At 35.0% G+C, this 26,056-nt stretch overlaps 1 protein-coding gene across 1 annotated transcript in view; it reads right to left on the bottom strand.

Annotated features, from left to right (window-relative positions):
• Positions 1-26,056, bottom strand: part of LOC101148570 (probable C-mannosyltransferase DPY19L2) — a 106,485-nt gene that overhangs the window by 45,870 nt on the left and 34,559 nt on the right. The window contains 6 exon segments of the mRNA XM_055347551.1: positions 6,643-6,702; positions 15,358-15,444; positions 16,207-16,284; positions 19,310-19,406; positions 22,106-22,197; positions 24,525-24,582. Coding sequence (XP_055203526.1) covers positions 6,643-6,702; positions 15,358-15,444; positions 16,207-16,284; positions 19,310-19,406; positions 22,106-22,197; positions 24,525-24,582 — 472 coding nt within the window.

Below are 26,056 nucleotides of genomic sequence, written 5' to 3' on the forward strand. Positions count from 1 at the left end.
GAAAACACAAAATAATTAATAGATGAAAAAATGCCTATATAAATATCCAAAAGTTCTTTAAAAAGATAACAAACATGAAAGTCAAATATTTCAGCTAATGAAATCCACACCACTGAACGATAAAATCTCACAAAACAGAAGAAAATTATGCAGAATTAAAAGTTGAACTAAATATCCTCAAACGAGCATTCAGAAATATTAAAAAAACAATTTAAACAAGAAATTCAAAAACCAAGAACAGAAATGGGGAAAAAAGCAGAAAGAAAGAAATAGTTTATTAGACATAGAAAGGGAATGGAAGAAAAGGAGAATACTATCAAAAAAAAAAACTGAATCACAAGATGATAAAAAGAAAAATTCAAATAATGAAGGAATTGAAGTAAAGGCACTAAAACAATGACGAAGAATGAAAATGATACCAGAGAAAGAAGTGAGAAGTATCAGAGAAAGTGGCAGAAATGGAAGAAAGGCACATAATTATAACTGGAGTGCCTGAAAAAGAAAACCACAGCAATGAATCAAAACTAGTGTTTAAATTATAATCCAAGAAAACTTTCCAGAAATAAAAGAAGACCTGAATCGGCATTTGGAAAGGATCCAGGGGGTAATGGAAAAAATTAATCTGGTATGGTAAACTAACTCAAGACATCTTTCAGTAGAACTATGAAAAATGAAGAAAAATTCCTCAGAACCTCCAGGCACAAAAGTCACATAATTTATAAGGGACAGAAGAATTGGGCTAGCATCAGACTTGTTAAAAGAAACATACAAACCAAAGCAGTGGTGCAGATGCATTTTTAAGAAACTTTAAAAATTGAGAACCAAGTATTTTAAATCTGGCCAATCTGTCATTCAAGTATAGACGTTATTAAAAAAAGTTTCAAATATGCAACAATTGAGGAAATAACAGTAACTTTCCTAAATTCAAAAAGTTTAAAATAAAGGAGAATCATATACAGAAACAAAGCAAATATAGTCAAATACACATAAAACTTACAACAAAGGTTTTCACATTATCTCACAAAGCAAAGACAGACTCAATTTATGCTACACAGGGAAGACAAACAAAAACAGATTCAGAAAGGTGAAAAATAGAATGATGGCAGCAGCATGGCAGGCAAATGCCATTTCCATATGGAAACTAAGGAAGACATTTAAAGCAAGGATAAGAAGCAAATTCATGGCCTTAAAAGCTTTATCAATAAAAATGAAAGAGTGAAAATAAATGAATTAAATCCTTGACTTAAAAATCTGAATAAAGAATAACAAAATAAAGCAAAAAAAGCACATGAAAGGAAATACTCATGAGAAGAATAGTCTATTATATCTACCCCTCTGTGTATCTATTTTGCTGTTTTATATTTCTTCCCTATATTCTAGGATTCCTTCTTGCATCTCCTTTTTGTTTCCAGAACTTTTTAAATTTTAAGTTCTGGGTACATGTGCAGGATATGCATGTTTGTTACATAGGTAAATGTGTGCCACGGTGGTTTGCTGCACCTATCAACCCATTACCTAGGTATTAAGCCCAGCATTCATTAGCTATTTTTCCTGATGCTCTCCCTTCCCCTACCCTCCCCTGACAAGCCCCAGTGTGTGTTGTTCCCCTCCCTGTGTCCATGTGTTCTCACTGTTGAGCTCCCACTTATAAGTGAGAACATGCAGTGTTTGGTTTTCTGTTCCTACATTAGTTTGCTGAGAATAATGGCTTCCAGCTCCATCCATGTCCCTGCCAAGGACATGATCTCATTTCTTTTTATGACTGCATAATATTCCATGGTATATATGTATCACATTTTCTTTATCCAGTCTATCATTCATGGACATTTGGGTTGATTCCATGCTATCAAAAAAGAGTTTATATAGCCAAGACAATCCTAAGCAAAAAGAACAAAGCTGGAGGCCTCAGGCTACCTGACTTCAAACTATATTACAAGGCTACAATAACCAAAACAGCATGGTACTGGTACAAAAACAGGCACATAGACCAATGGAAGAGAATAGAAAACTCAGAAATAAAACCACGTATCTACAACCATCTGGTCTTCCACAAACCTTACAAAAGAACTTCAATTAACCATTCTTTAAGGTTCTCTGCTAGCCACAAATTATCTTAATTTTCATTGATTAGAGAATGTCTATTTCCCCTTCATTCCTAAAGGAAACATCCACTGGATATGTAATTCATCTTGACAAATGTTCTGCCCCAACCTTCTGGCTTCCTTACTTTCACGTGAGAAGTCTGCTACAATTCAACTCAATTTTGCCCTGTAGGTGATGTGTCATTTCTCCATATCTGCTTTCAAGATTTTTTTCTTTTCATTTTAAAAGTTAACTTATAATGTATCTTGGCATGGATTTCTCTGGGTTTTTCTTACTTGGGAATTGCTCAGTATCTTCACTCTGCAGGTGTGTCTTTCACCACATTTGGGGAGTTTTAGCAATTATTTCTTAAAATACTATTCAGCCCCACTCTCTTTTTCCACTCCTTCTGAAATTTTGATGATACAAATATTAGAACTTTTGTTACTACAGCATAGGTCCCAGAGGCTCTGTCCTTTTTCCTGTGATTTTCTCCATTTAGATTGGGAGATTTCTATTGTTCTGTCTTCAAGAGCACTGATTGCTTCCTCTGTAATATTCACTCTGCTACCAAGTCCATTTATTAAATTTTAATTTGTTATTGTATTTTTCAGTCCTATAATCACCAAGTTGTTCTTTAAAAAAAAAATCTGTGGTGAGATTTTATAGCCTTTTCATTTGCTTCCAGAGTATTTAAAACTGCTCATTGAAGTGTTTTTATGATGACTGCTTTAAAACCCTTGTCACATAATCCCCACATCCTATTCATCTCAGTGTTGACATCTGTTGACTGTCTTTTCTCATTCAAGTTGTTATTTTCTTCATTCTTGCTAGGATGAGTGGTTTTTCTACTGTGTCCAGTACATTTTTTATATTATGTTAGAGACTGTGGATCCTATTTTAAATTTCTATTTCAGCAGACAGTCACTTTGTTTTTAGGTTTATCATGCAAGTCCTGGCCTACTTCTGTTTGCTATAGTTACAATGACAGTTTAGTTTTCAGAGCCTTTGCAGTGCTAGTGCTATTCTGGTCAGCTTGATTCATCTGGTGCCCTGGTGCTCCGTCTCAGCCTCAAATCATGCTACCAATGTAGGAAGAATGTACTTCCCATGTCCTGTTGCCATGAGGTGGAGGGTGAGAGACACCAGGATTGTGGGCTAGGAGGTCGGTAAAGAGCAGAGGGCTCTTTCCTGGGCTGCCTAGTCCTAGCAGGGCACCTGTTAGATCCCTGCTGCTGCTACCTGCATGGGCAGCCTTCTTGGAGAGAATAGTAGATACCAGACCCACAGCATGGAGAGCATTTCCCTGAACCCTCTTTCTGAGTGTCTTCTGCCACTGGATGGAGTTTCAGGAGATGGCAGGCTGTAGTGTTTTTCTGTGAGTTCTGAGGTACCTAACTAGTCTGCCTTTCTATAGCATTAGGCTGGGATTGGAGCTATAATTATGAAATCATTATTTCATACACACACACGTGTGCACATACGTGCAGTGAAAGGGCCTAGAAACAAGGACACACTGGTAGTAATGAGTGTACATACCACTCAGGTCTTGGTTTCCAAATACCATTCTCCTCTGAAAGGAACCAGGGCTCCTTGGAAAAATGGCTGATTCCAAGGCTAGCACAAGGAAAATCAAGAAAAGCCTGGAGCATTATAAATTTATAAAGACATGTCAAAAAGACATCCAGCTTAGGAACATTCAAAATGGCTAGGCCTGGAACTGATATTTGTGTATAACATCTGTTTTTTTTTCATATAGATTGACTATTCCAGCATCATTTAGTGAAAAGTGACCTGCAAGACAATCTTTTGCTGAAATTGCTTTGAATCTGAACATCAACTGGGGAGAACTGAATTACATGAACCTTCATACATATAAATGTGTTTTATTTTTCTATTTATATCTTAGAAATTTTAAAATAAATTTCCCCATACAAATACTGTATGTATTTTGTTAGATTCATTCAGATCCTATGCATTTTTCTTCCTAATACATAAGGCATATTTTAAAAAAATATGTTTTCTGTGTGTTGCCAAAGAATAGAAATGCAATTGATTTTTAATATTAAACTTATATCTAGCCATGGTATTGAATTCTTCTAATTTCTAATAATTTGTCAATTATTTTATTCTTTCTAGGTAAATATAATACCATAATAAATTTTGCTTCTTTCTGTTTCTTTCCTTTTCCTATTATTTACTTTTCTTGCATTACTAGGCTAGTTTGGACCTTTAACATAATGTGAAAAAGCACATTTATCTTTATATTGATTTTAAACAGAACACTCTAAATACCTTATTATCGGTAAGACTAATGACTGCTGAAGAATTTTACTGGGTTGAGAAAACTGTTATTTATATTGTGTTAAATGTTTTCATTATAAATGGGTGTTCAATTTTATCAATTTTATTTTCTGCATCTAATGGGATGATCGTAAGATATTTTTCTCTTTTAATCTCTTAGTGTGATCATTAACATTTTTTGATTTTCCAGAAACATCTTTGGATTCCTAGAATAAGCCAGATTTATCACAAGTCAATTATCTTTATCAGATATATGGCTGTTCTTGAGTTACTAATCTTTTACACTTTTGTGTGTAAGGAATGTTTTTAATCTAGGTGAAATTTTGAATCTATGCTCACAAGTAAGAATATCCTTTCTCATACTATCCTTATCTGGCCTTAGTACTGAGCTTTAGATTATCTTGGAGGTTCCATTTCCCTTCTTGTAATGATTCTCATGCCTCATGATGCACACAAAGTTCCCCTTTGTAAATTTTGTAAATGTCAGCATGAGCTCAATTCAATAATTACTTTGTCACCAAAAACTGGAGTCTCCCATTAAACAGTGAATTTGCTTCTATTGACGTTAAACTCTAAAATGAATCACTTAGATCTAAAAATACCTTGTTCAGGTTGTGTGTAATAAATACTTATTTTTGCCAAAGATATACAGAGCTAAAAACAGAAAATAATACCTAGGGGGCTTAAAAAACATGTAAGCTGAACATTTGGTTAAATCTCAACTTTTCCCTCCTTAGATTTTTTGTTTCTTTGATATTCTTGATTTTAAAACTTAGTCAATTCATGTTCTTTCCAGTCTACTACTGAAAATGTTGTTGAAAATGAAGACAGTTAATTTTCCTTTGAGTGCAGCCTTGGCAGAATTTTTTTTGATGTTTATGGACTCTTTTCTATTTATTGTCATTTTTCAATAGTTTGCAACTGAAATTCTGACCTTCTTTTGAGTTATTAAATTGCTCAATTTTTCTGAAGTGAAAGAATTATATATTACAAGTGTAATGTCGATATGTGAATTTCTACAAAGCCTGCATGCCTAAGGACAGGTGGCCTGGGTAAAGAGTCAAATTGGTAGAACCAACAAAGAATAATAAAAAGACAAAAAAAGCATCATGCCATTCATTCAACAACTTAGTGGACAAATCTTTCTATATTTTCACCATAAAGGATGGGAGAATTCCTCCAACAAGGAGAAAATAGCAACTCCTTCCATTTTGTTCTCTTGTATTGTGGGTAGGAACCTACCTCCTCAACTTGTAAATTTCCAGACTTATCCTTTCAATATATAACATGTAAACATACAGTTCATTTCTTCTGTCACCCAGGGTGGAGTGCAATGGGGTAATCATGGCTCACTGTAACCTTCCAGGGCTCAAGCGATCCTCCCACCTCAGCCTCCTGAGTAGTTGGGATCACAGGCTCATGCCACCATGCCCAACTAGTTTTTCTATTTTTTGGAGAGACGGGGTTTTGCCATGTTGCCCAGGCTGGTCTCAAACTCCTGGGCTGAAGCTCTCTGTCCACGTTGGCCTCCCAAAGTGCTGTGATTATAGGCGTGAGCCAGTGTGTGTGGCCCAGGGTTTATTTTTTAATAGAAGAACATCACAGACCAGAGAAAAAGAATATTGTCTGTCTCATATTAAGAGAATTTAGGAGTTCCACTACCTGCCTAATAACTTATTTTACTAGGAAACCATAGAGGTAATATGGGCCATCCATCTGCATATTTGGGAAGAAGCCAAACAAAAATTAGGTAGTGGCTGAGTTCAAATTAGAAGGGGCTGGGAGACCGTAAGGAAAATGTTAAAAGGACAAAAGTAATGGAGTCTGAAGTTGGAAGCAGAAGGAAAGAGAGACAGATGATGGATAGATGCAGAGGAAAGAAAAGGAGAAAGCTGGCAAGAAACTACAAACTTGAGTTATGTTGAAGGGAAGGTTAATTGAAGCTAAAGAGAGAAACTCAAGACAAACAAATTTTAAAAAGCAAGGCTGTATGGATATAGCAGAATGAAACATAAAGGAAGAGTGGCCTGAAAGTTAGTTGTGAAATATGTGAGCTAACTTCCTGAAAATGATTTCTAGTCCTTGCTAAGGACTATTTCTTTACATATCTATCTGCCTTAGATAGTAACTATTTTTAAGACAGTAGCTATTTATTAACTATAAATTATTAGCATTTTAAAGCATATTAACTGTGTTCAGTTTACAGAAATAAAAAGTAGAATTTAAATAAACTGCATTAAAAACATTGAATCTTACCCAAAAGTTGAGTTTAGATACTCCCAGTTTTTGAATTTCATTTCTCTTTAGAATTATTGCCTAACATGCACATAAGGGAAAATGAAACAATTCAATACAATTAACATTTATATTTTGTATAAATGGTACATTTCAAAAATTATATAGCCACCCTGTTCCATCTCAGCTATCACCAGCCATTTTCCTCCTTAACTGTTGATTTTTCAAATTTTGGACAAATTTTGGCGAATTTCCTTGAGGTGAAAGTTAAATGGTTTGTATGTCAAAAAGTTGCCTCGTTATTTCCTCACTTAAATACCCTGGCCATTTTCTGCAGGATAATTCCTCTACAAAGATAAATGGTATGTGAGCAGATGAGAGCATCCATGCAAGTCTGTATGTGAGTTATCCAGCAATGTTCGTGAACTAAACTAACATGAAAATCCTTCCTCTCCAAACTGCCGAATAAAATATTTAAACATGTTTTAAAAATGTATACTCATGTGAAAGAGAAAGAACTTCTCCGATGCTAGAAAAAAGATTATTTTAAAAAAATACAGTATTAATCAGCAGAGAACTACCACCCCTGGCAGTCTTTATAAAGGCCTGTAGAATAAGGTTCCAACTATAGGCTTGTATTGTAAGGGGGAGGGCAGCAGAAGAGGCCTTGGGTATATGCAAGGTAAGAAGTTGGAATTGAGACTAATACATAAAGCTAGGGTCCTCAAAACTATACCTGCAGTGCTATGCACTGAGTATTTGTGTCCACCTCAAATTCACAGACTGAATCTTTAATCCCCAGTGTGATAGTGTTTGGAGGGTGGGCCTCTGGGAAGTAATTGAGTCATGAGGGTGAAACCCTCATGAATGGGATTAGTGTGCCTGTATTACAAGAGACTAGAGAATTGATGTCTCTCTCTACCATGTGAGGACACAGAAAAAGGCTTCTGTCTGCAAACCACAAAAAGGGCTTTCACCAAGAACCAAATCAGCTGGCACCTTGATTTTTGAACTGCTTAGCCTCCAGAACTGTGAGAAATAAATTCCTGTTGTTTAAGCCACCCTGTCTGTGGTACTTTTGTTATAACAGCCCAAACTGACTAAGACACACAGTGACTAAGAATACTTCACCTACCATCTCTACAAGTTGATAGGTTATTTGTTTATTCCCAAGTTTGGGGTGAAAACAGTGCTCTCATGAGAAACTGAATTCTCGGACTTGGGTATTATTTAGACTTGGATTCCAATTTTGTATCATTTAGTTGGTGTAGAAATTCCCAAAGTGAGCCAGGATTACTGAACTTCCAATAGGAAAATATAAACGTATCAGATTATTCATTGCAACATTGTTTGTAAATGCAAAAGTTAGGCAACAACCTAAATGCCCAGACATAGGAGAGTGACTGAATTACAGTAAATCCAAAGCAGAACACTAGGAAACTACCAGAAAGAATGAGGAAAATCTCTATGAACTGATATCCAGGATAGGTTGTTAAATGAAAAAAAAAAAAAGTCAAAAGACTATCTTTAATATAAGAAGAAGAGATATAAAAAATATACATGTAACAGTTACTAGTACTTTAAAAAGCCAACTAAATGGGTCAACCAGAAAACTAATGAGATTTCTTACCTACAGGGAATAGACAGTAACAGGGTGAAAAGAAAGGTGGAGAGAATGTGCTGGAAAGAATAGTGGGAAGTATTTTCTGAGTATAATTATATATATATATCTTCCTCATTGAAACATGGTAATGTTTCACCCAAAGTAACTAAAATCAATCAGAATGAAACTTCTGCTTCTGTCCAAGTTTGTATAACAGCAACCACATTTATTTCTCACCCTAAAAAACTAAAATACCAAGCAAAATAGATTATAGAGACAACTATGAACAATTATATGCCAACAAATTAGATAACTTATAAGAAATAAATTTCTAGAAACATACAACCTACCAAGAGTAAATTATGAAAACACAAAAAAAACTCAACAGATCTATAACTAATAAGGAGATTAAATCAGTAATAAAAAATTTCTCAACAAAGGAAAACCTCGAACCAGATGGCTTCACTGGAGAATTCTATGAAACATTTAAATAAGAATTCACACCAATCCTTCTCAAGCTCTTCCAAAAAACTGAAGAGAACACTTCTACACACATTTTGTGAGGCCAGCATTACTCTGATACCAAATCCAGAAAAAGATACTACAAGAAAACTACAGGCCAGTATCTCTGATGACTATAGCAAAAAAAAAAAAAAAAAAAAACACACACACACACACACAAATATTTCTTTTAAAAATGAGCAAAGGACTTGAATAAACAGTTCCCCAAAGAATAAATACAAATGTCCAACAGGTATTTAAAATGATGTTCAACATCACTTATCATCAGGGAAATGTAAATCAAAACCACAATGAGATACCACCTCAAACCTGTTAGGATGGCCATTATAAAACAAAACAAACCAAAACTAAACCAGAAGTAACAAGTCTTGGCAAAAATGTAGAAAAATTGGAATGCTTATGCACTGTTGGTGGGAATATACAATAGTGCAGCCAAAGGGCACATCAGGTAGTCTACACAGAAGAGTTTGCTTCAGAGAGCAGCAATATTAGCCATAAACTAACCAGTACTTTAATTCCAGCTAACAAATCTGAAAAGCAAGACCTGAAAAGATCAGCCTATGTTCAAGTGGCTTAACTGCATCACAGAAAAAAGCTCAAGAATATCTATAGGAATAAGAAAATAATCCAGCAGCTAACAAGGTAAAAGTCACAAAGCCTGGCATCAAAGTAAACATTGCCAAGCATGCAAACACTTAAGAAAACACAACCCTGATATGAGAAGAAGAAACAATTAATTGAAACTGACACAGATGACAGAATTAGCAGGTGGAGGCACTGAGGCAGTTAGTATAACTGTATTACACATGGTGAAGAAGTGGTAACAGAGAAAGAACATGTTAACTAGACACACAAAAATACTTCAAAGATCCAAAATGAACTTTTAGTATGAAAACTACAATGACTTAAAAGAGAAATACACTGGATGTGATTAACAACAGGTTAGATACTGCAGAAAAACAACTAGTGAACTCTTGAAGACACAGCAATAGTAACTATCCAAAATTAAATAAAGAACAAAAATAAACATAGGCTCCATGAACCACTGAACAATTTCAAGCAGCCCAATATGCATGTAATGAGAGTCCCTTAATGAAAGTGAGGTGGGGAGGCAGAAAAATATTTGAAGAAATAATGGCCAAAATTTTTCCAAATTTGATAAAAATTGTAAACCTAAAGATCTAAGAATTTCAATTAATCCTAAATACAAGAAACATAAAGAAAGCTATAGTAAGGCACATTATATAAACAAACTGCTCAAAATCAGTGGTAAAGAGAAAATCTTATCTCTAGCTGGGAATAGCTAGAGAAGTAACATATTATTTACAGACAAAAGCGTAGGGATGTCAACAGATTTCATAAGAAAAAAATGCAAACAACAAGACAAGTCAAGCAGCATCTTTTAAATTCTTAAAAAAAAGTGCTGTTAACCTGCAATTCTACACCCAGGAAACATACCTTTCAAAAATGAAGGCAAAATAAAGACTTCATGACCAGGTGATCTGCACTAAAGGAAATGTTAAAGGAGGTCTTTCAGACAGCAGGAATACAGTAGGTCAATCTGGCTGTACACAAGTAAAAGGCACCGAAAATGGTAACTACAGGGTAAATATATAACATTTTAAAAATTTCGAATACTTTTAAAAGGTAATTTACTGTTTAAATAAAAACAAAAATTTATTGAGATTTCTATATCACGTTTAAGTAAAATGTATGACAATAACATGAAATAAATTTAAAAATGTACTTTATCAAAATATGTGGGATGTTGATAAAGCAGTACTTTGAGAAAAGTTTATAGCACTAAACACCTGTGTTTAAAAACAAAAAACAAAAACAAGAAAGGTCTCAAGTCAATGACCTTGCTTTATACCTTTAAAAAAAAAAGACTAGAAAAAAAGGAGAGCAAAACCCAAAGTAAGCAAAAGAAATGAGGTAATAAAGATTGAGTAGAAATCAATGAAACAGAAAATAAAAACAGTAGAGCAAATCAATGAAAACAAAAGCTGGTTCATTGAGAAAATTAATAAAATTGATATACCTCTAACCAGACTGATCAGAAAAAAAAAATAGAACACAAACATCTAATACCAGGAATGAAAGAGGAACTATCACTACAGATACTATAGATACATAAAAGAAATAAAATATTATGCCTTTGTCAATGAATTTGACATCGTAAATAAAAAAATTCCTTGAAAGATACAACCAAACTTCACTCAAGAGGAAATGGATAACATGAATAGCCTTATACCTTATTAATGAAATGGAACTTGTAGTTAAAAACATTCCTACAAAGAAAGTCCTAGATGGTTTCACTGGTAAATTCTACCAAATATTTAGGGAAGAAATCATAAGGATTTTACACAAATTCTTCAGAAAACTGGAGAAGAGGGAACACTTCATAACTCATTTTATGAGGCCAGCATTGCCATGATACCAAAAAAGACAAAGATGTCACAAGAAAACTATGAACCACTTATTGTCATGAACTTAGGTGCAAAATCATAAGTACAATTTTAGAAAGCTGTATCCAACAAAAAATAATAAAACAGCATGACCAAAGTGAGGTCTATTCAAGGAATGCAAAGATGCCACAACATTTGAAAATCAACCAATATAATGCAGCACATTAACAAAACAGAAAAGAGAAACTATATGATATCATATCTTCAAAATTCATTTTTGAAAAAACTCAGCAAGCTGAACAGAAGGGAACTTCTTTAACCTGATAAAGGGCTTCTCTGAAAAATCCTATAGCTAACGCAGTTACTTAAGGATGAAAGACTAAACAATTAAACAAAACTTACATTTCAAAATGAGCCATTTAAAATAAGATATTTAAAAATACTAAAATATGTGAAAGAATGACACAAATCAAAATTAGAAAAACTGAGAAATGAGCTGACAGAAATCAAATAATTTGAAATAAAACAAAAATAATTTCAGACATAAAAAACTAGAAGGAATATGAGGAAATGAACATAATAATAATGCCTTAAGAGCTATAAAAGGTGAAGAGAAGAAACTTTTAGAAATAAAAAAAGAAATAAGATAAAAAGTATTCAAGAGAAAGTGATACGTTTATAATGTATCAAAACTTGTAACACTTTTAATAGCAACCCTTTTGGACAGAAGTAAAACAAGTACTCAAAGCAAAAAATAAAACAGACAGCCAGGCGTGGTGGCTCATACCTGTAATCCCAGCACTTGGGAGGCAGAGGCGGGCAGATCACCTGAGGTCAGGAGTTCGAGACCAGCCTGGCCAACATGGTGACACCCCGTCTCTACTAAAAATGCAAAAATTAGCTGGGCGTGGTGGCAGGCGCCTGTAATCCCAGCTACATGGGAGGCTGAGGCAAGAGAATCTCTTGAACCCAGGAGTTGGAGGTTGCAGTGAGCCAAGACTGCGTCATTGTACTCCAGCCTGGGCAACAAGAGGGAAACTCCGTCTCAAAAAAAAAAAAAAAAAAAAAAAAAAAAAAAAAAAAACAGAAGAAGAAAAGAAAGAAAAAGTAAAAATAAAAGAGACAAGAATTTTACATAGAGCCAACTTCACTTTCAAGTAAAAGGCAACAAAACAAACTGTGACAAACACATCAGAATTGAAGGAATTCTCTTGTAGAACAAGACTAAAATAACCAAGATAACTAGGAGATAACGACATAAAGATTGGTGATAAATAAATGCATATTTGTTCACATAAAAACATGAAATAAGGTTGATAAGGCAGAAAATACAGTATGCAATACTCTATGTTCTGACAATATAGATACGGAATTAGTAAAAAAAAAATTGGTGAAGAGAATGAAAGAAGGATATGCAAAAAATTCTTTATTTCTCATAATCATGTGCGTGGTGCAGTATAGCAATTCTCATACATACACTTTGGGAGAAGGCAAATGGATATATGATATTCTATCATCCCCTGGCTTCTTGAGACCAAGAGAAACAAAAAAACAAATACAGGATAGAAAGAGTTAAGTAAAAACCCTATATTCTTGAATTTGATTTGGAAATACCCATCAGAACTTGTGAGCTAGTTTACCATAAATGCATGCACACACACACATGCACACATACATATTTTCATGGTAGATTTTTAAAGAAAGAGAGAGAGCCTGCAACCTATAATATTTCCTAGTTCTGCCCACTAATAAGGCCTAGAAACAATGACCTACTTAGTAGCAATGAGCATCCATGGGTCCCAGACTGCAGTCTTAAAACACCATTTCCCCAATAAAGGCAAGAAGGGTGCCTTGCAGGAATGGCTTCCTCCAGGTTTTGGGCAGGAGTACACAAGAGAGACCTGGAGAAACTTGTCATACATGACACAAGTATGCTATCAGACCACCAGTGTCATGTCAGAGAACTTAGGAGAAACATAAAGAGGCTCCCCTGGTCAACAGAGAAACAATCTGAGAATGAGTAAAGATATTAATTTCAATTAACTTGAAATACATCAAAAATGTTTAAATCCCTATGTTCCTAATGAAACCTAAACACACACATACACAGCCCAAAGAGCCCACATTTGGAAGATGACAGGGAATCAATTCATTATTTTTAAAACTTGCAAATAAAGAGGTAAATCAACATTTACTTTACTTTTCCTAAATGAACTTTAGATGACAGATTAGAATGTGACCACTTTGCAATCCCTAATGAATTAACAGATCCAGCATAAGGCACTGAAGGCTAGTACCATAAAGAGAGACATTATGTGCCTTTTAATGAAAGAACAATACTAAAGACTTGCAAAAGTGATCAAGCCTGAAGCAATCCAAGTTTCAGATCCAATTTCTAATAGATCAAGCTATACCATGAGACAAAGGAACATGCTTAGCTACACCACAAGAACTCAAAAAGCAAAATCTGGACCATGAAATCCTCCACATGTTCTATGACTGTGGTTCTTCAACAAATAAACTTCATGAGGATAAGACCAGGCAGATATTCAGGAAACTTGTAGCTAAAAAGAGAAACTTAAGTGATGAAACTATAAAGGAACGCTGGAAAGTTACTATCATAGCAGTCAAGATAGTCATTATCGTTTTAGGGCAGTACAAGGGAGTGCTTTGGGACAGGTCACATGGAGGCTTCTACACTCATTTAGAAAGTTATAATTTTGATATAATGGTAGTTTAAGAATGTTTGCCACATAATACATAACACGGTCAGCCCTCCACATCCATGGGTTCCAGTTGCTGCAGATTCAACCACAGCAGATAGAAAATATTTGAAATAATAATAATACAACAATTTAAAAAGTACAAATGAAAAAACAATACAGTATACAAGTATTTGCATAGTATTTATATTGCATTAGACGTTATAAGTAATCTAGAGATGATTTAAAGTATATAGGAAGAGTGCATAGATTATATGCAAAAACACACCATTTTATATAAGAAACTTGAACATGTGCAGATTTTAGTATCCACAGGGGTTGGGGGTGTCCTGGAATCAATCCCTGCAGACACGAAGGGGACACTGTACTCATCAGTATTAGCCAGCACTAAGTCAGCACACAAAACATTTGCTTTATGCAGTTTTATCTGTACTATATTTCAAAATAAAAAAGTTTTCATTAAAAGAGGTAGATGAGCACACTATTAGGAGTCCTCTACTCTGTAATGGTGAAATAGTTTGACAAAATGTTGGAAAGAAAGAGCATTTTTTCCGGGAGAGAAAGAGGAGGGATTACTATGAGGGAAAAAGGATATGGAAAGCAAAAATGTTAAAACATAAGGGCAATCCCAAAAGATTAAATCACTGCACCATACATGGAAAAGTGCTATATTTTGGCATTACCGTAGTTGGTATCATTTCTGATCTGTGTGGAGATGGGAGGTACAGGAGAATATTCTAGGTTCTGGCTTATAGATATCAGAAATACAACTACAATGTAATAGAACTGATTTACTAAACCACCCTTCCAAACATATATCCAAAAGAGTATCATTCCATGTAGTTCCCGTGAAGAGACTGCACATTTATTCTAATTATCTTGCCATCACTCAAAGTAGTTTGGAACTACACTTTCTAAACTGCCTTCAGAAATAATTTAGTTATAGGTGCAAAATAATCGGTCTTATGACTTTACTGTCACACCATCGTTTGAGAAAGATCTGTATTACCCAGCCCAATCACACAAAATATTCAGAAAATTTTGGTCATTTCCAAAAATCAAATCCACTCTTGAAAGGCAAGACATACTAAAGAATGTGCCATAGTCTGTGAAGGAAACTCAGAGAAGTTCCAAAAATGTTCTGGGCAATGGCAGTGTCACTGCAATGAGTACTTAACATCCTCAAGTGACTTAGGAGAAAAGGAGTCATTTTTATCATAAAATGGGATATGATTAAAGTAAGTCTTATTACTTTATGATCATTTTTAAATATTTACTTGGGCACTGTCTTAAAAAGAAAAACTTCCTACTATGATATTTTTCAAGGATAAGATAGATAAAAAGCTTTGCTTGGGAAGAATTTTGTCATGTTGAGTGATAATCAGGAAAGGGCCTATTTATTCTCTTATATCTGTTTTAGACAGGAAAACATGCTATTTGGCAGGTTAAAAAAACCCAACTTTATGAACTAAACACTTACCCACGTCATTAACAAAGATGAAGAATAAGAAGAAGATAAGTACATTGAATTTCCAAACATCAAAATGAAACTAAGGGTAACTGAAATCTGAAAAAAATGAAAAAAATACATTTTATGGTTATTACATATATTGGCATAATGCATATTTTGTAGATATATAGCCATTTCTAATGCAAATTTATTTGCATAAAGATGAATGACTCTTGGCCAAATGATAATAGAATTTCAAGTCACTGCTAGATTCTAAGTATTAAAATTCAAGACCATAAACTCTATCTGGCAGAATTTAACTTTTTCTCCATCTGCTACTCGGAACAATGAAAAACAAGTCTATGATTTCTATTGTTTTAACAATGGAGTAATATAATAAGAAAGACTTAGTTATAAATACCAGTTTTACTAATCATATTTTTGTTAGACTTCAGGACTTCTATTATTTATGAAGCTTTACTAACTTTTTATGTTTTTAAGGAAGCTATGTTTGGGACCTAAGCCCAAAACAAAATTGCAAGAATATAAAATTTCAGTTAGAGTGTCATATTCAGGCAAAATGCTAAAAATCTCATGTCTGAGAAAGAAAAGGCAGTTTTAAAAGTAGTAATAATAATAAGTAAAACATAAAAATAAAAGTTCTAGAGAATAAAACACATCTACAGTCCAGTTGAAAGTATAATCTGTTATAATATGTCATCTATAATATACATTTCCAGTTTTCCTTCTGGATATCACCAATACCATATGTATTAAATATTACCAAAGAGGAGGTACCCTATAAAACAGAATCACTTCGATTTTATAAACTCTGAGAACCTATCTTAATATTTGACTTATATATATTAAAAATGTTACCATGTTCATATAAATGATCTTCTGAAATTTGCTTGGTTCAATGTATCCCACAACATACATGGGAAATAATGATGCTATCTGAAATAATATAAAAAAGCAAAAGTGAAAAAAGTATAGAAAACTAACACTTTACTATTCACAGGCAAAGTAAATATAAGAGGAGGGCTACAGTTCTAATAATGGTAAACAAAGGAATTTGAACCAACCTTCCCACTAAGAACAAGAATGGCTAGGAAAAATATAAATATATAAATAAAAATATTTTAAAAATATGTATAAAAGCCACAGACTATTAACAAAGCAAATGAGGAATTAAAAAGATAGATGGCAATCTATACCGATGAGCATGACATTTTGGGCCACTTTTCTCCCAGAGGTATCTGCCAATTTCAACAGAGGCAGATGCCTGCCAGCTGAGAGGCAGTTGGGAGACCAACAAGCTGAGCAGGGATTTCAGCAGATTCAGCAGTCAGAGTGCACCAAGAAGGGTGCTTTAGTTTGGAGTTTCAAAAGGCCATACTATAATAGTGAACCAGAAATCAAGCAGCCCTCAGAAAGACTGAAACCCATCTATGGATCATCTCAATCTGATTGCATAAAAGTGGTTCAAGATTTATTAGTGCTTTTTACTCGCCTCTCCAATTTTTCATGTATAATGTCCAGCACCACATCAAAAATAACCCAGCATAGATGGAGATAAGACACTATCACTAACACAATAGAAATAGATCCACAAAAGATTTAGATCAGGGATCAGCACATTTGTTATATAAAAGGCCAGATAATAAATATGTTATGCTTTGTTTGTCACATACAGTCTCTTGTATATTCTTTTTCTACTTTTGTTCTATAACCCTTTAAATATATAAAAACTATTCTTAGCTTGGAGATCACTCAAACACTTCTCTGGCATAATCAGATATATCTTTAAACTATGCTTCAAATGTTCAAGGAAATAACTGATAGGATTGAAAATTCCAGGAGAGCACAGAAGTCATAAAAAAAAATTGGGCCAGGCATGGTGGCTCACGCCTATAATCCCAGCATTTTGGGAGGCCAAGATAGGAGGACTGCTTGAACCCAGGAGTTCAAGAGCAGCCTGGGCAAGATGGTGATACCTCATCGCTACAAAAAATTAAAAAATTAGCCAGATGTGGTTGCACAATGAACTAATTTTAACCTTAATCTACGAAAAACACAATTAAGAATAAAATCTTAAAGAACTCCCAGAAAATAACATTGAATTATCCCTCTGTAAGCATGAAACACACACATACAAACAAAACTATATACATTAGTAAAGAAAAATAAAAGCCTAGTATATATCCAGAGAATGACTAGAAAATCATTAACAGCAATATCAAACTTACCCAATAACTTCTTTTTTTTTTTTTTGAAACTGAGTCTCACTCTGTCACCCAGGCTGGAGTGCAGTAGCGCGATCTCGGCTCACTGCAACCTCCACCTCCTGGGTTCAAGCAATTCTCTGCCTCAGCCTCCCAAGATTACAGGAGCCCACCACCATGCCCGGCTAATTTTTTTGTATTTTTAGTAGAGACGGGGTTTCACCATCTTGGCCAGGCTGGTCTTGAACTCCTGACCTCAAGTGATCCACCCGCCTCAGCCTCCCAAAGTTCTGGGATTACAGGCGTGAGCCATCACGCCCGGCCCCAAAGAGCTTCTTAGTTTCATCAGTATCACTGGATTAATAAATTTGCTTGCAATGAAATGATGCTCATTAAAAATCTATTCTACTCTGTTGGCATGTGCAAATAATGAAAACCATAGAATAATGTCTGTGTTATAACCTGAAAGGGGCCAACTATTATGAAGTAAAACAGAGGGAATACTTTAAACATGAAGCACCAATTGAGCTGGGGTTATAATTTCATTCTTTGTAGGCTATTGGCAGCATGAGACTTCTTGGCAAAATTTCTCACTTCCAATATAGAATATTATTATTATCATCAGCATTTGTTATGTAGGAAGGAGCTCTGATGGAAAATCTTAGTATCATGAAATGTCATCAAAATTCTCCATTTACTCTCTGCTTCCCCAGTTCAGTTTCTTGTTACTAGTTATGTAGTTGCTTTAGAAACAGGATATGGGCTCAGCTCACTTAAGCAATGATGAGCTTTATGATTAAAGCTTGCAGAAATGGTTCCAGGTAAAATTCTGCTCTACAGACAAAACAGCCAACATTTAGCTGAATTAGAAGCAGAACGTCCTGCTGTGAAGAGTAGGATTGGCCCTTAGCATGCTGTGTAGCTTGGCACCCAGAATGATTCTCAGGACAAAAGGAAAATCTATAGGTAGATATATACAGATATTATCTCAAACACCAAAAATAACATTTGTGAATAAAAATAATAGAAAAAGTCTTTCACATGTCGAGCCTTAAAGTCTGTCAAACTAACCAATACAGTAAAAGAATGTGGAATTATATTATTTCATAAAAATAATACCTTTAAGTAAACTTTATTCCCTATTTTGAAAATCTTTTAGGGCGTAAATGTAACCATATTTAAAAATTTCTCTGGAAATAACCAAGTACATCTTGCATTCAACTTAATTAATATACACAAAGGACTATAAATCATTCTATTACAAAGACACGTGCACCCATGTCTTCACTGCAGCACTATTCACAATAGCAAAGACATGGAATTAACCCAAATGCCCATCAGTGATAGACTGGATAAAGAAAATGTGGTACATATACACCATGGAATACTACGCAGCCATAAAAAGGAACAAGATCAGGTCCTTTGCAGGGACATGAATGGAGCTGGAGGCCATTATCCTCAGCAACAGGAACAGAAAACCAAACACCACATGTTCTCACTTATAAGTGGGAGCTGAACAATGAGAATACATGGACACAGGGAGAGGAACAACACACACTGGGGCCTGTCAAGGGATGGGGTGGGGAAAACATTAGGAAAAACAGCTAATGCATGCTGGGCTTAATACCTAGGTGATGGGTTGATAGATGCAAAAACCACCATGGCATACATTTACCTATGTAACAAACCTGTACATCCCACACATGTACCCCAGAACTTAAAATAAAAATAAAAATTAATTTAAAAAATCATCTTACCTGTGTAAAAAGTATAAACTGAGCAAATTGCCAGGGAAGCATAAAAGCAACATTGGAAAGACAGAGTGCAATGAAGGGCCTATCATTGCTTGAGGTCCTTAATAGAGAGAATTGATACCAGTAAGTTTCACCCTAAAAATGGGCTGTCACTGAAAAGAAAGACTAATTGCAAAATGATAAAATCTACATTATTCCATTACCTTTACTATAATACAACAAAATATAGTTAACTTTTTAAAGTATACTAAAAAGAACTTGAAATACTTCATTCCTTGCATGAAGCAATCAAAATTAGAGTTTTAAAATTAACATTGTAACTTACCATTAAATATTTTAAATACAAAAGCTCTTTTTCCTCTACATATGCATGACATTAGAAATTTATTACTCCAGCAAGCAGGTCAGAAAATAGGATGCGGCGCTACCCCTGCACACCTCAACATGCTTCTCCTGTATGTGTAGCAACAACTTTTGTATACCACCACTTTTGTGCTTCAAAAAACATTGAAGAGAAATATAAGTGCTGACAAAGTAATAAGTTAAAAACTATGGGAAAAATTTAAGGAAAAGGAACCTTAAAAAATTAAAAAATCATTCTAGAATTCAGCTGAAGCATGTGGAAGTTTAAATTGTCCATTCTGCATTACTGAGATGTATTGGGAACCAATACCTTTTACCACAGAGAATTACAGTAACTTTTAGATATGAAAAAAGAAACACAAATATTTTACATAAATAATAAAACTGTAACTCTTTCTTTTATAAATTCTGTATTGGATTTTGATGAATCTTTGTACAATCATATATAAATTTTCAAAAACAAAATTCTAAATGTTCATATTGTTTACTAATATTATAAAATACTCATTATGTACTTTGTAATCTTATATTTTTCAAACAAAAATTACTTTTGACTAAGACACAGAGTATAGTACATGCCCTCAATGATACAACCCTAAATGTTCTAATTAAGACATTTTATTCCATGAAACCCCTGACTGACCAGACTGATATCACTTCAAAAAAATAAAAATAACCCACCTTCCTAGGAATTAAACTGGGAATGAATAGCAAGGGGTGATGAAGAATGGGCAGCTTCCATCACCTAATCTTTGAGAGAAGGCAAAGTGCAGAGCAAAGATATAGAAATCTGAATGAGGAGGAGGTTCCTAAATCCAAATTCAACCCCAGAATATACTTGTCAGGTTGGTAAGAAATCAGAAGTTAGCCTGCTCCGTTCTCAAGGTTTGTGCCACCCCAGTACACTACTATTTACCACTCTTCAATTAGCTTTATCTGAGTGCCACAAATATTTGCATGGACGTGTGCAGTGTTCTGTGGTTAAAGAGATAAATATGGCATGGTCCCTGTTTCCAGTAGTACTTTTAAATACATATAATTGGCCAGGCACAGTGGCTCACACCTGTAATCCCAGCACTTTGGGAGGCTGAAGTGTGCAGATCACTTGAGGTCAGGAGTTTGAGACCAGCCTAGCCAACATGGTAAAACCCTGCCTCTACTAAAAATACAAAAATTAGCTGGGGGTGGTGGTGTGCACCTGTAATCCCAGCTACTTGGGAGGCTGAGGCAGGAGAATCGCTTGAACCCGGGAAGCAGAGGTTGCAGTGAGCTGATTGTGCCACTGCACTCCAGCCTGGGTGACAGAGCAAGACCTCATCTCTAAATAAATAAATAAAAATTTGTGTATGTGTGGAAGATTCATAAATTTACTGTTTTAAAAAACAAGGAAGACAAACAAATGATTTTTATGTAAGACAGAATCTGCCAGGGACTAGTAGGTGAAGAATGGGGTCCTCTGGGAGTTTGGAGGAGATAGTGATCATTATTTCATTCAGTGAGAGTTCTCATTAGTATTCTATCAAACTTATTTCTCTGATAAGGTTATTTATACTATTCTACCACTTATGGGGTTTTTTGCTCATTTCTCAGACCTCTTAAATATCTAAAGTGCTTATAAATGTAATCCCTACAAAAAAAGTGTATCCAAAAAAAAAGTTTGAAATGAAACTGGTTGTTCTGTTAGAAACATTGGTTGTTCAGAAATGCTTCATAAATATGTGAACATATGTACTCTTTATCCATCTAACTCCGCATTTCCCAAATTCATCTGCCCAGAGAACATTTTTTTCATGGCACAGTTATCAAAACCACAGGTTAGAAAACAATGTCAGAGTACTTAGACTGTGAAGAGAAAATGTAATTGTTTCTCAAAAACTTTTGAATCTTGGCAAACTATATACAAACACATACCTTTTGGTTTATTAAAACATAATGTAGTTATCTAAAACCTGTAGCCTACACTCTTAAATGGAGAGCAATTTTTACATAGAAATTTTGAATTATTTTCTTAACTCTATACTCAATTTACTTTTAAAATAACTAAAAAATGGTCTAAATTTGGTAATTACAACTTCATAGATTGAAGTATATATATTTAATATATATATTTACATTTTTTTAGAGGGAGTCTTGCTCTCTTGCCCAGGCTGGAGTGCAGTGGCACAATCTCAGCTCACTGCAACCTCTGCCTCCCGGATTCAAGCAATTCTCCTTCCTCAGCCTCCCAAGTAGCTGGAATGACAGATGCACACCACCATGCCTGGCTAATTTTTGTATTTTAGTAGAGATGTGGTTTCACCATGTTGGCCAGGCTGGTCTCAAACTCCTGACCTCAAGTGATCCACCCACCTCGGCCTCCCAAAGTGCTGAATTGAAGTATATTTTAAGAAACTTAAATTATAATTTATTGGCCTTTGTTTTACAAATCAAAGTTACCTGAGAATAAAAGTTAAAATATACATCTGAAGTACAAGGAAAGGATAGGAAAAACTTTCACGGAGAGGTGGTGTCCACATCACACGGGTGGCCTGCAATCAACAAAATGCCCACTTTACATCCTGTTTACTATAACAAACGTATTAAAAAACCAGGGGTGAGTTTGTTTTAGTAATTTTAATACTAGGCTCACTAGATCCCATTTCTGAGTGTCTGGCATAGCTTCTCAGTTTTTGAAGCTCTCTTAACTCATGAGGCCATTATGTAGAGAGCAATTAACTACCATGTCCAGAAACCAGCGACAGATATATCAGACCGAGCAAAAGGAAACCCAAGGGACAAATAAGATTGTACGTATAAGAGTTGTGAGAATTCTGGGACTGACCAACTAGATCCACAGCCCAGCCCCGCAGTATGATCCTGGCATATGATTCCCGGCATCCCAGGCTTTGGGATATATGCATGCCAAGACAAATAGCTAAACAAATGTCACCTAGGTCATTCGCAAGCACCAAGAGAGTTTCTACATAACAAGTATGAATGAATATAAATACACACTTTGAATAGCTATGATCGCCTCAGAATTTGTAAAATGTACCTTAAAAAAGGTTAAGTATATATTTTAAAAACAACTAGAAGTATTTGGGAACTACAAATGTGATACATGTAATGAAAGTATTAAATTTCCATACAAACTTTAAAATTACTTCTAAGACATATGGGTCAGAGTATAAGAAAAATTTTCCATCAAAAATTCTGAAATTCTAGAAAGAATGTGAACTCTTATTACTTTGCAAGAGTCTTAAAAGTTACTGCTTCTCTTCCAAGATACCAAAATTGTAAATGTTGGAAGAGGAATTATGATACATATAAGAAAGTCAACTTATACCAACAGTTGTCTGGAACACTCAGAGAAAAACCTTTGTCTTTATGACAGCACATTGTTGAATGACAATGCATTTGTTTGCTTTAAAATAATATATATAAGGCTTTTATGTATAATTTTTATGATTCCTTTATCTAACTGATTTTTAAAAATTAACCCAAAAGCAATGGATAAAAGTACTCCTACCCCGGCCGGGCGTGGTGGCTCACGCCTGTAATCCCCAGTACTTTGGGAGGCCAAGGTGGGTGGATCATGAGGTCAGGAGTTCGAGACCAGCCTGGCCAACATGGTGAAACTCCATCTCTACTAAAAATACAAAAATTTAGCTGAGCATGGTGGCACATGCCTGTAATGCCAGCTACTCAGGAGGCTGAGGCAGGAGAATTGCTTGAACCTGGGAGACAGAGGTTGCAGTGAGCTGAGATCGTGCCACTGCACTCCAGCCTGGGTGACAGAGCAAGACTCCATCTTGAAAAAAAAAAAAGTACTTCTACCCTATGTAACCTGTGTCGTAAGATATTAAATGTTTTGCTCCCAAGAGCTAGTAGTCAGAATCTCTCTCTTTTTCATTGCCATATCTTCAGCATCTAGCAGAGCATGGACATGCTATGTACTCAATAATTTGTTGAATGAATCCATCGTATTTGAAATAAGCTTCTATGAGCTCTTTTTTAGGTGGACTATGTTTCATTGGGCTGAATTAGTAAGTTAATGTCTATTTTGAATTCAGCATTTTGCATTACTGAACAGACAGCATGATGTAACAGAAAGAAGTGAGGGAGCAGGTGGCAGTGTCTTAACTGTGTCCCTGCTGTCAGGCCTGAGGCCTCTTTCATTGTTGTTAAGGGGAGTGCAATGTATACAAAGTTTCAGTTAGGCAAGATGAATAAGTCCTGGAGATCTGCTATACAACTTTGTGTTAATACTATATTGTACACTTACAAATCTGTTAAGAGGGAAGATCATATGTTACTTATTCTGACCACAATAAAAAAGTTGAATATATATGTTATATATATATGTTTTTATAAAATATAACTATAATTTTATAATTTATAAAATATAAATTAATATATATGTGAGGTTTTAGAGGCAGACAGACATAGAATGGGAAATCCAGTTTCATCATGTAGTAAATGTGGAATGTGGATAAGTAACTTAACTTTCTCTAAATTTAAATTTCATAACTTGTATGGTGAGGCTACCACCACCCACAAAAAAAGTTTAGTGGGAATAAATCAGATAATGTGCATAATATGATTCAACTCAACAAGTACAATATTTCCTTTTCTCTACAGAATATATGTATATGTACATATTTACTAAAAATAAGGCAAGAGATTTCATGTTTGAAATTCTAGCTATTTAAACATTTCAATCAACATGATTAAAATATCAACTTATAACACGAGGGTCTTTAAAATATTGTGAAGTCATAAGTAGTATACAATTAAATATTGTTTTGATGAGTATATTTCCTTGTTCCTCTACAGCCTCTTCTATTTCTTAAAAATTGCTTTCTAGAAAACAAACCTCTCCATGGTTGAAAAAGAAGCACAGTACTGTAATAAGACCTCCCAGTTGAGTCCCACTGTAAAAAAAAAAAAAAAAAAAAAAAAAAAAGAGTATACAATCAAAATTCATGTAAAATACAGATAATTTTTCACAAAATTAACTCAGAATTTAAAATCACAGTTTTCTATATTTAAAACATAATAGTACTAAACCATACCCATGTGGTTGAAGTTTAAATTCTGAATGTACAATTCTGAAAAGTGTATGTATAAATTAATCTCAATTTTATAATTTATTATAGCTAAAATACTTTCTAAATAAAATACATAAGGTGTGGGCATAATTTTTTTTTTTGAGACAGGGTCTTGCTCTGTTGCCCAGGCTGGAGTGCAGTGGCGAAATCTCGGCTCACAGCAACCTCCGCCTCCTGGGTTCCAACGATTCTCCTGCCTCAGGCTCCTGAGTAGCTCGGATTACAGGCGCATGCTGCCACGCCTGGCTAATTTTTTTACTTTTAGCAGAGACAGGGTTTCACCATGTTGGCTAAGCTAGTCTCGAACTCTTGACCTCGTGATCCACCCGCCTCGGCCTCCCAAAGTGCTGAGATTACAGGTGTGAGCCAACGCACCCGGCCACATAAAATCATTTTTAAGAAACAGGCTAGCACTTTAGAGTCTAGATCACATCCTTTGAATACTCTGAATAAAAGCAAATTTTATCTTTTGAAATTGGATTTAAGGGACTGAGAGATGAAGACAAGATTCTAACAGTTTCATGTAGCATTAACTTAGAACTGTCTAAACTACTGCAAATATTCTTTACTTGAGTCCCAGAGAAGCAATAATGCAGAATACAAAATTCAGATGAAAGATAAAAACCTTTGTTGTTGTTGTTGTTGTTTTGAGACAGACTCTCGCTCTGTCACCCAGGCTGGAGTGCAGTGGCACAATCTCGGCTCACTGCAACCTCCGCCTCCCTGGTTCAAGCCGATTCTTCTGCCTCAGCCTCCCGAGTAGCTGGGATTACAGGCACATGCCACCACACCTGGCTGATTTTTGTATTTTTAGTAGAGACGGTGTTTCGCCATGTTGGCCAGGCTGGTCTCAAACTCCTGACTTCAAGTGATCCGGCCACCTCAGCCTCCCAAAGTGCTGGGATTACAGGCGTGAGCCACCGCACCTGGCCAAAAACCAACCATTTCTTAAATTGCCTTTTTGTGATCATGTTTGTGTATGAGAATGCAGATGCTCAATCCCACATCTGTGTAGTGTTTCTATGCTTCCATTTATCTTCCCTCCATACACCACTTCCCTAGTCTAACACATTCTAAGCACCATGAGTACAGGGACAGGTTCTTTATCTGTCTTGTTCATTACTATATCCCCAGCTTCACACTTGGAAGATTAATAAATATTGGTTGAATTAATGAAGAAAGAAAGGAAGAAAACAGCAGAGGAAAGCTCATGGGAAATGATTTACCATTTAATAAAGTTTCACACAGAAAATACAAAGGATGAACTTCAAAGAGGAAGAAATTGAAAGAAAGAATG

This window comes from Gorilla gorilla, chromosome 6 (assembly GCF_029281585.2).
Source record: "Gorilla gorilla gorilla isolate KB3781 chromosome 6, NHGRI_mGorGor1-v2.1_pri, whole genome shotgun sequence".
Classification (NCBI taxonomy): Eukaryota; Metazoa; Chordata; class Mammalia; order Primates; family Hominidae; genus Gorilla; species Gorilla gorilla.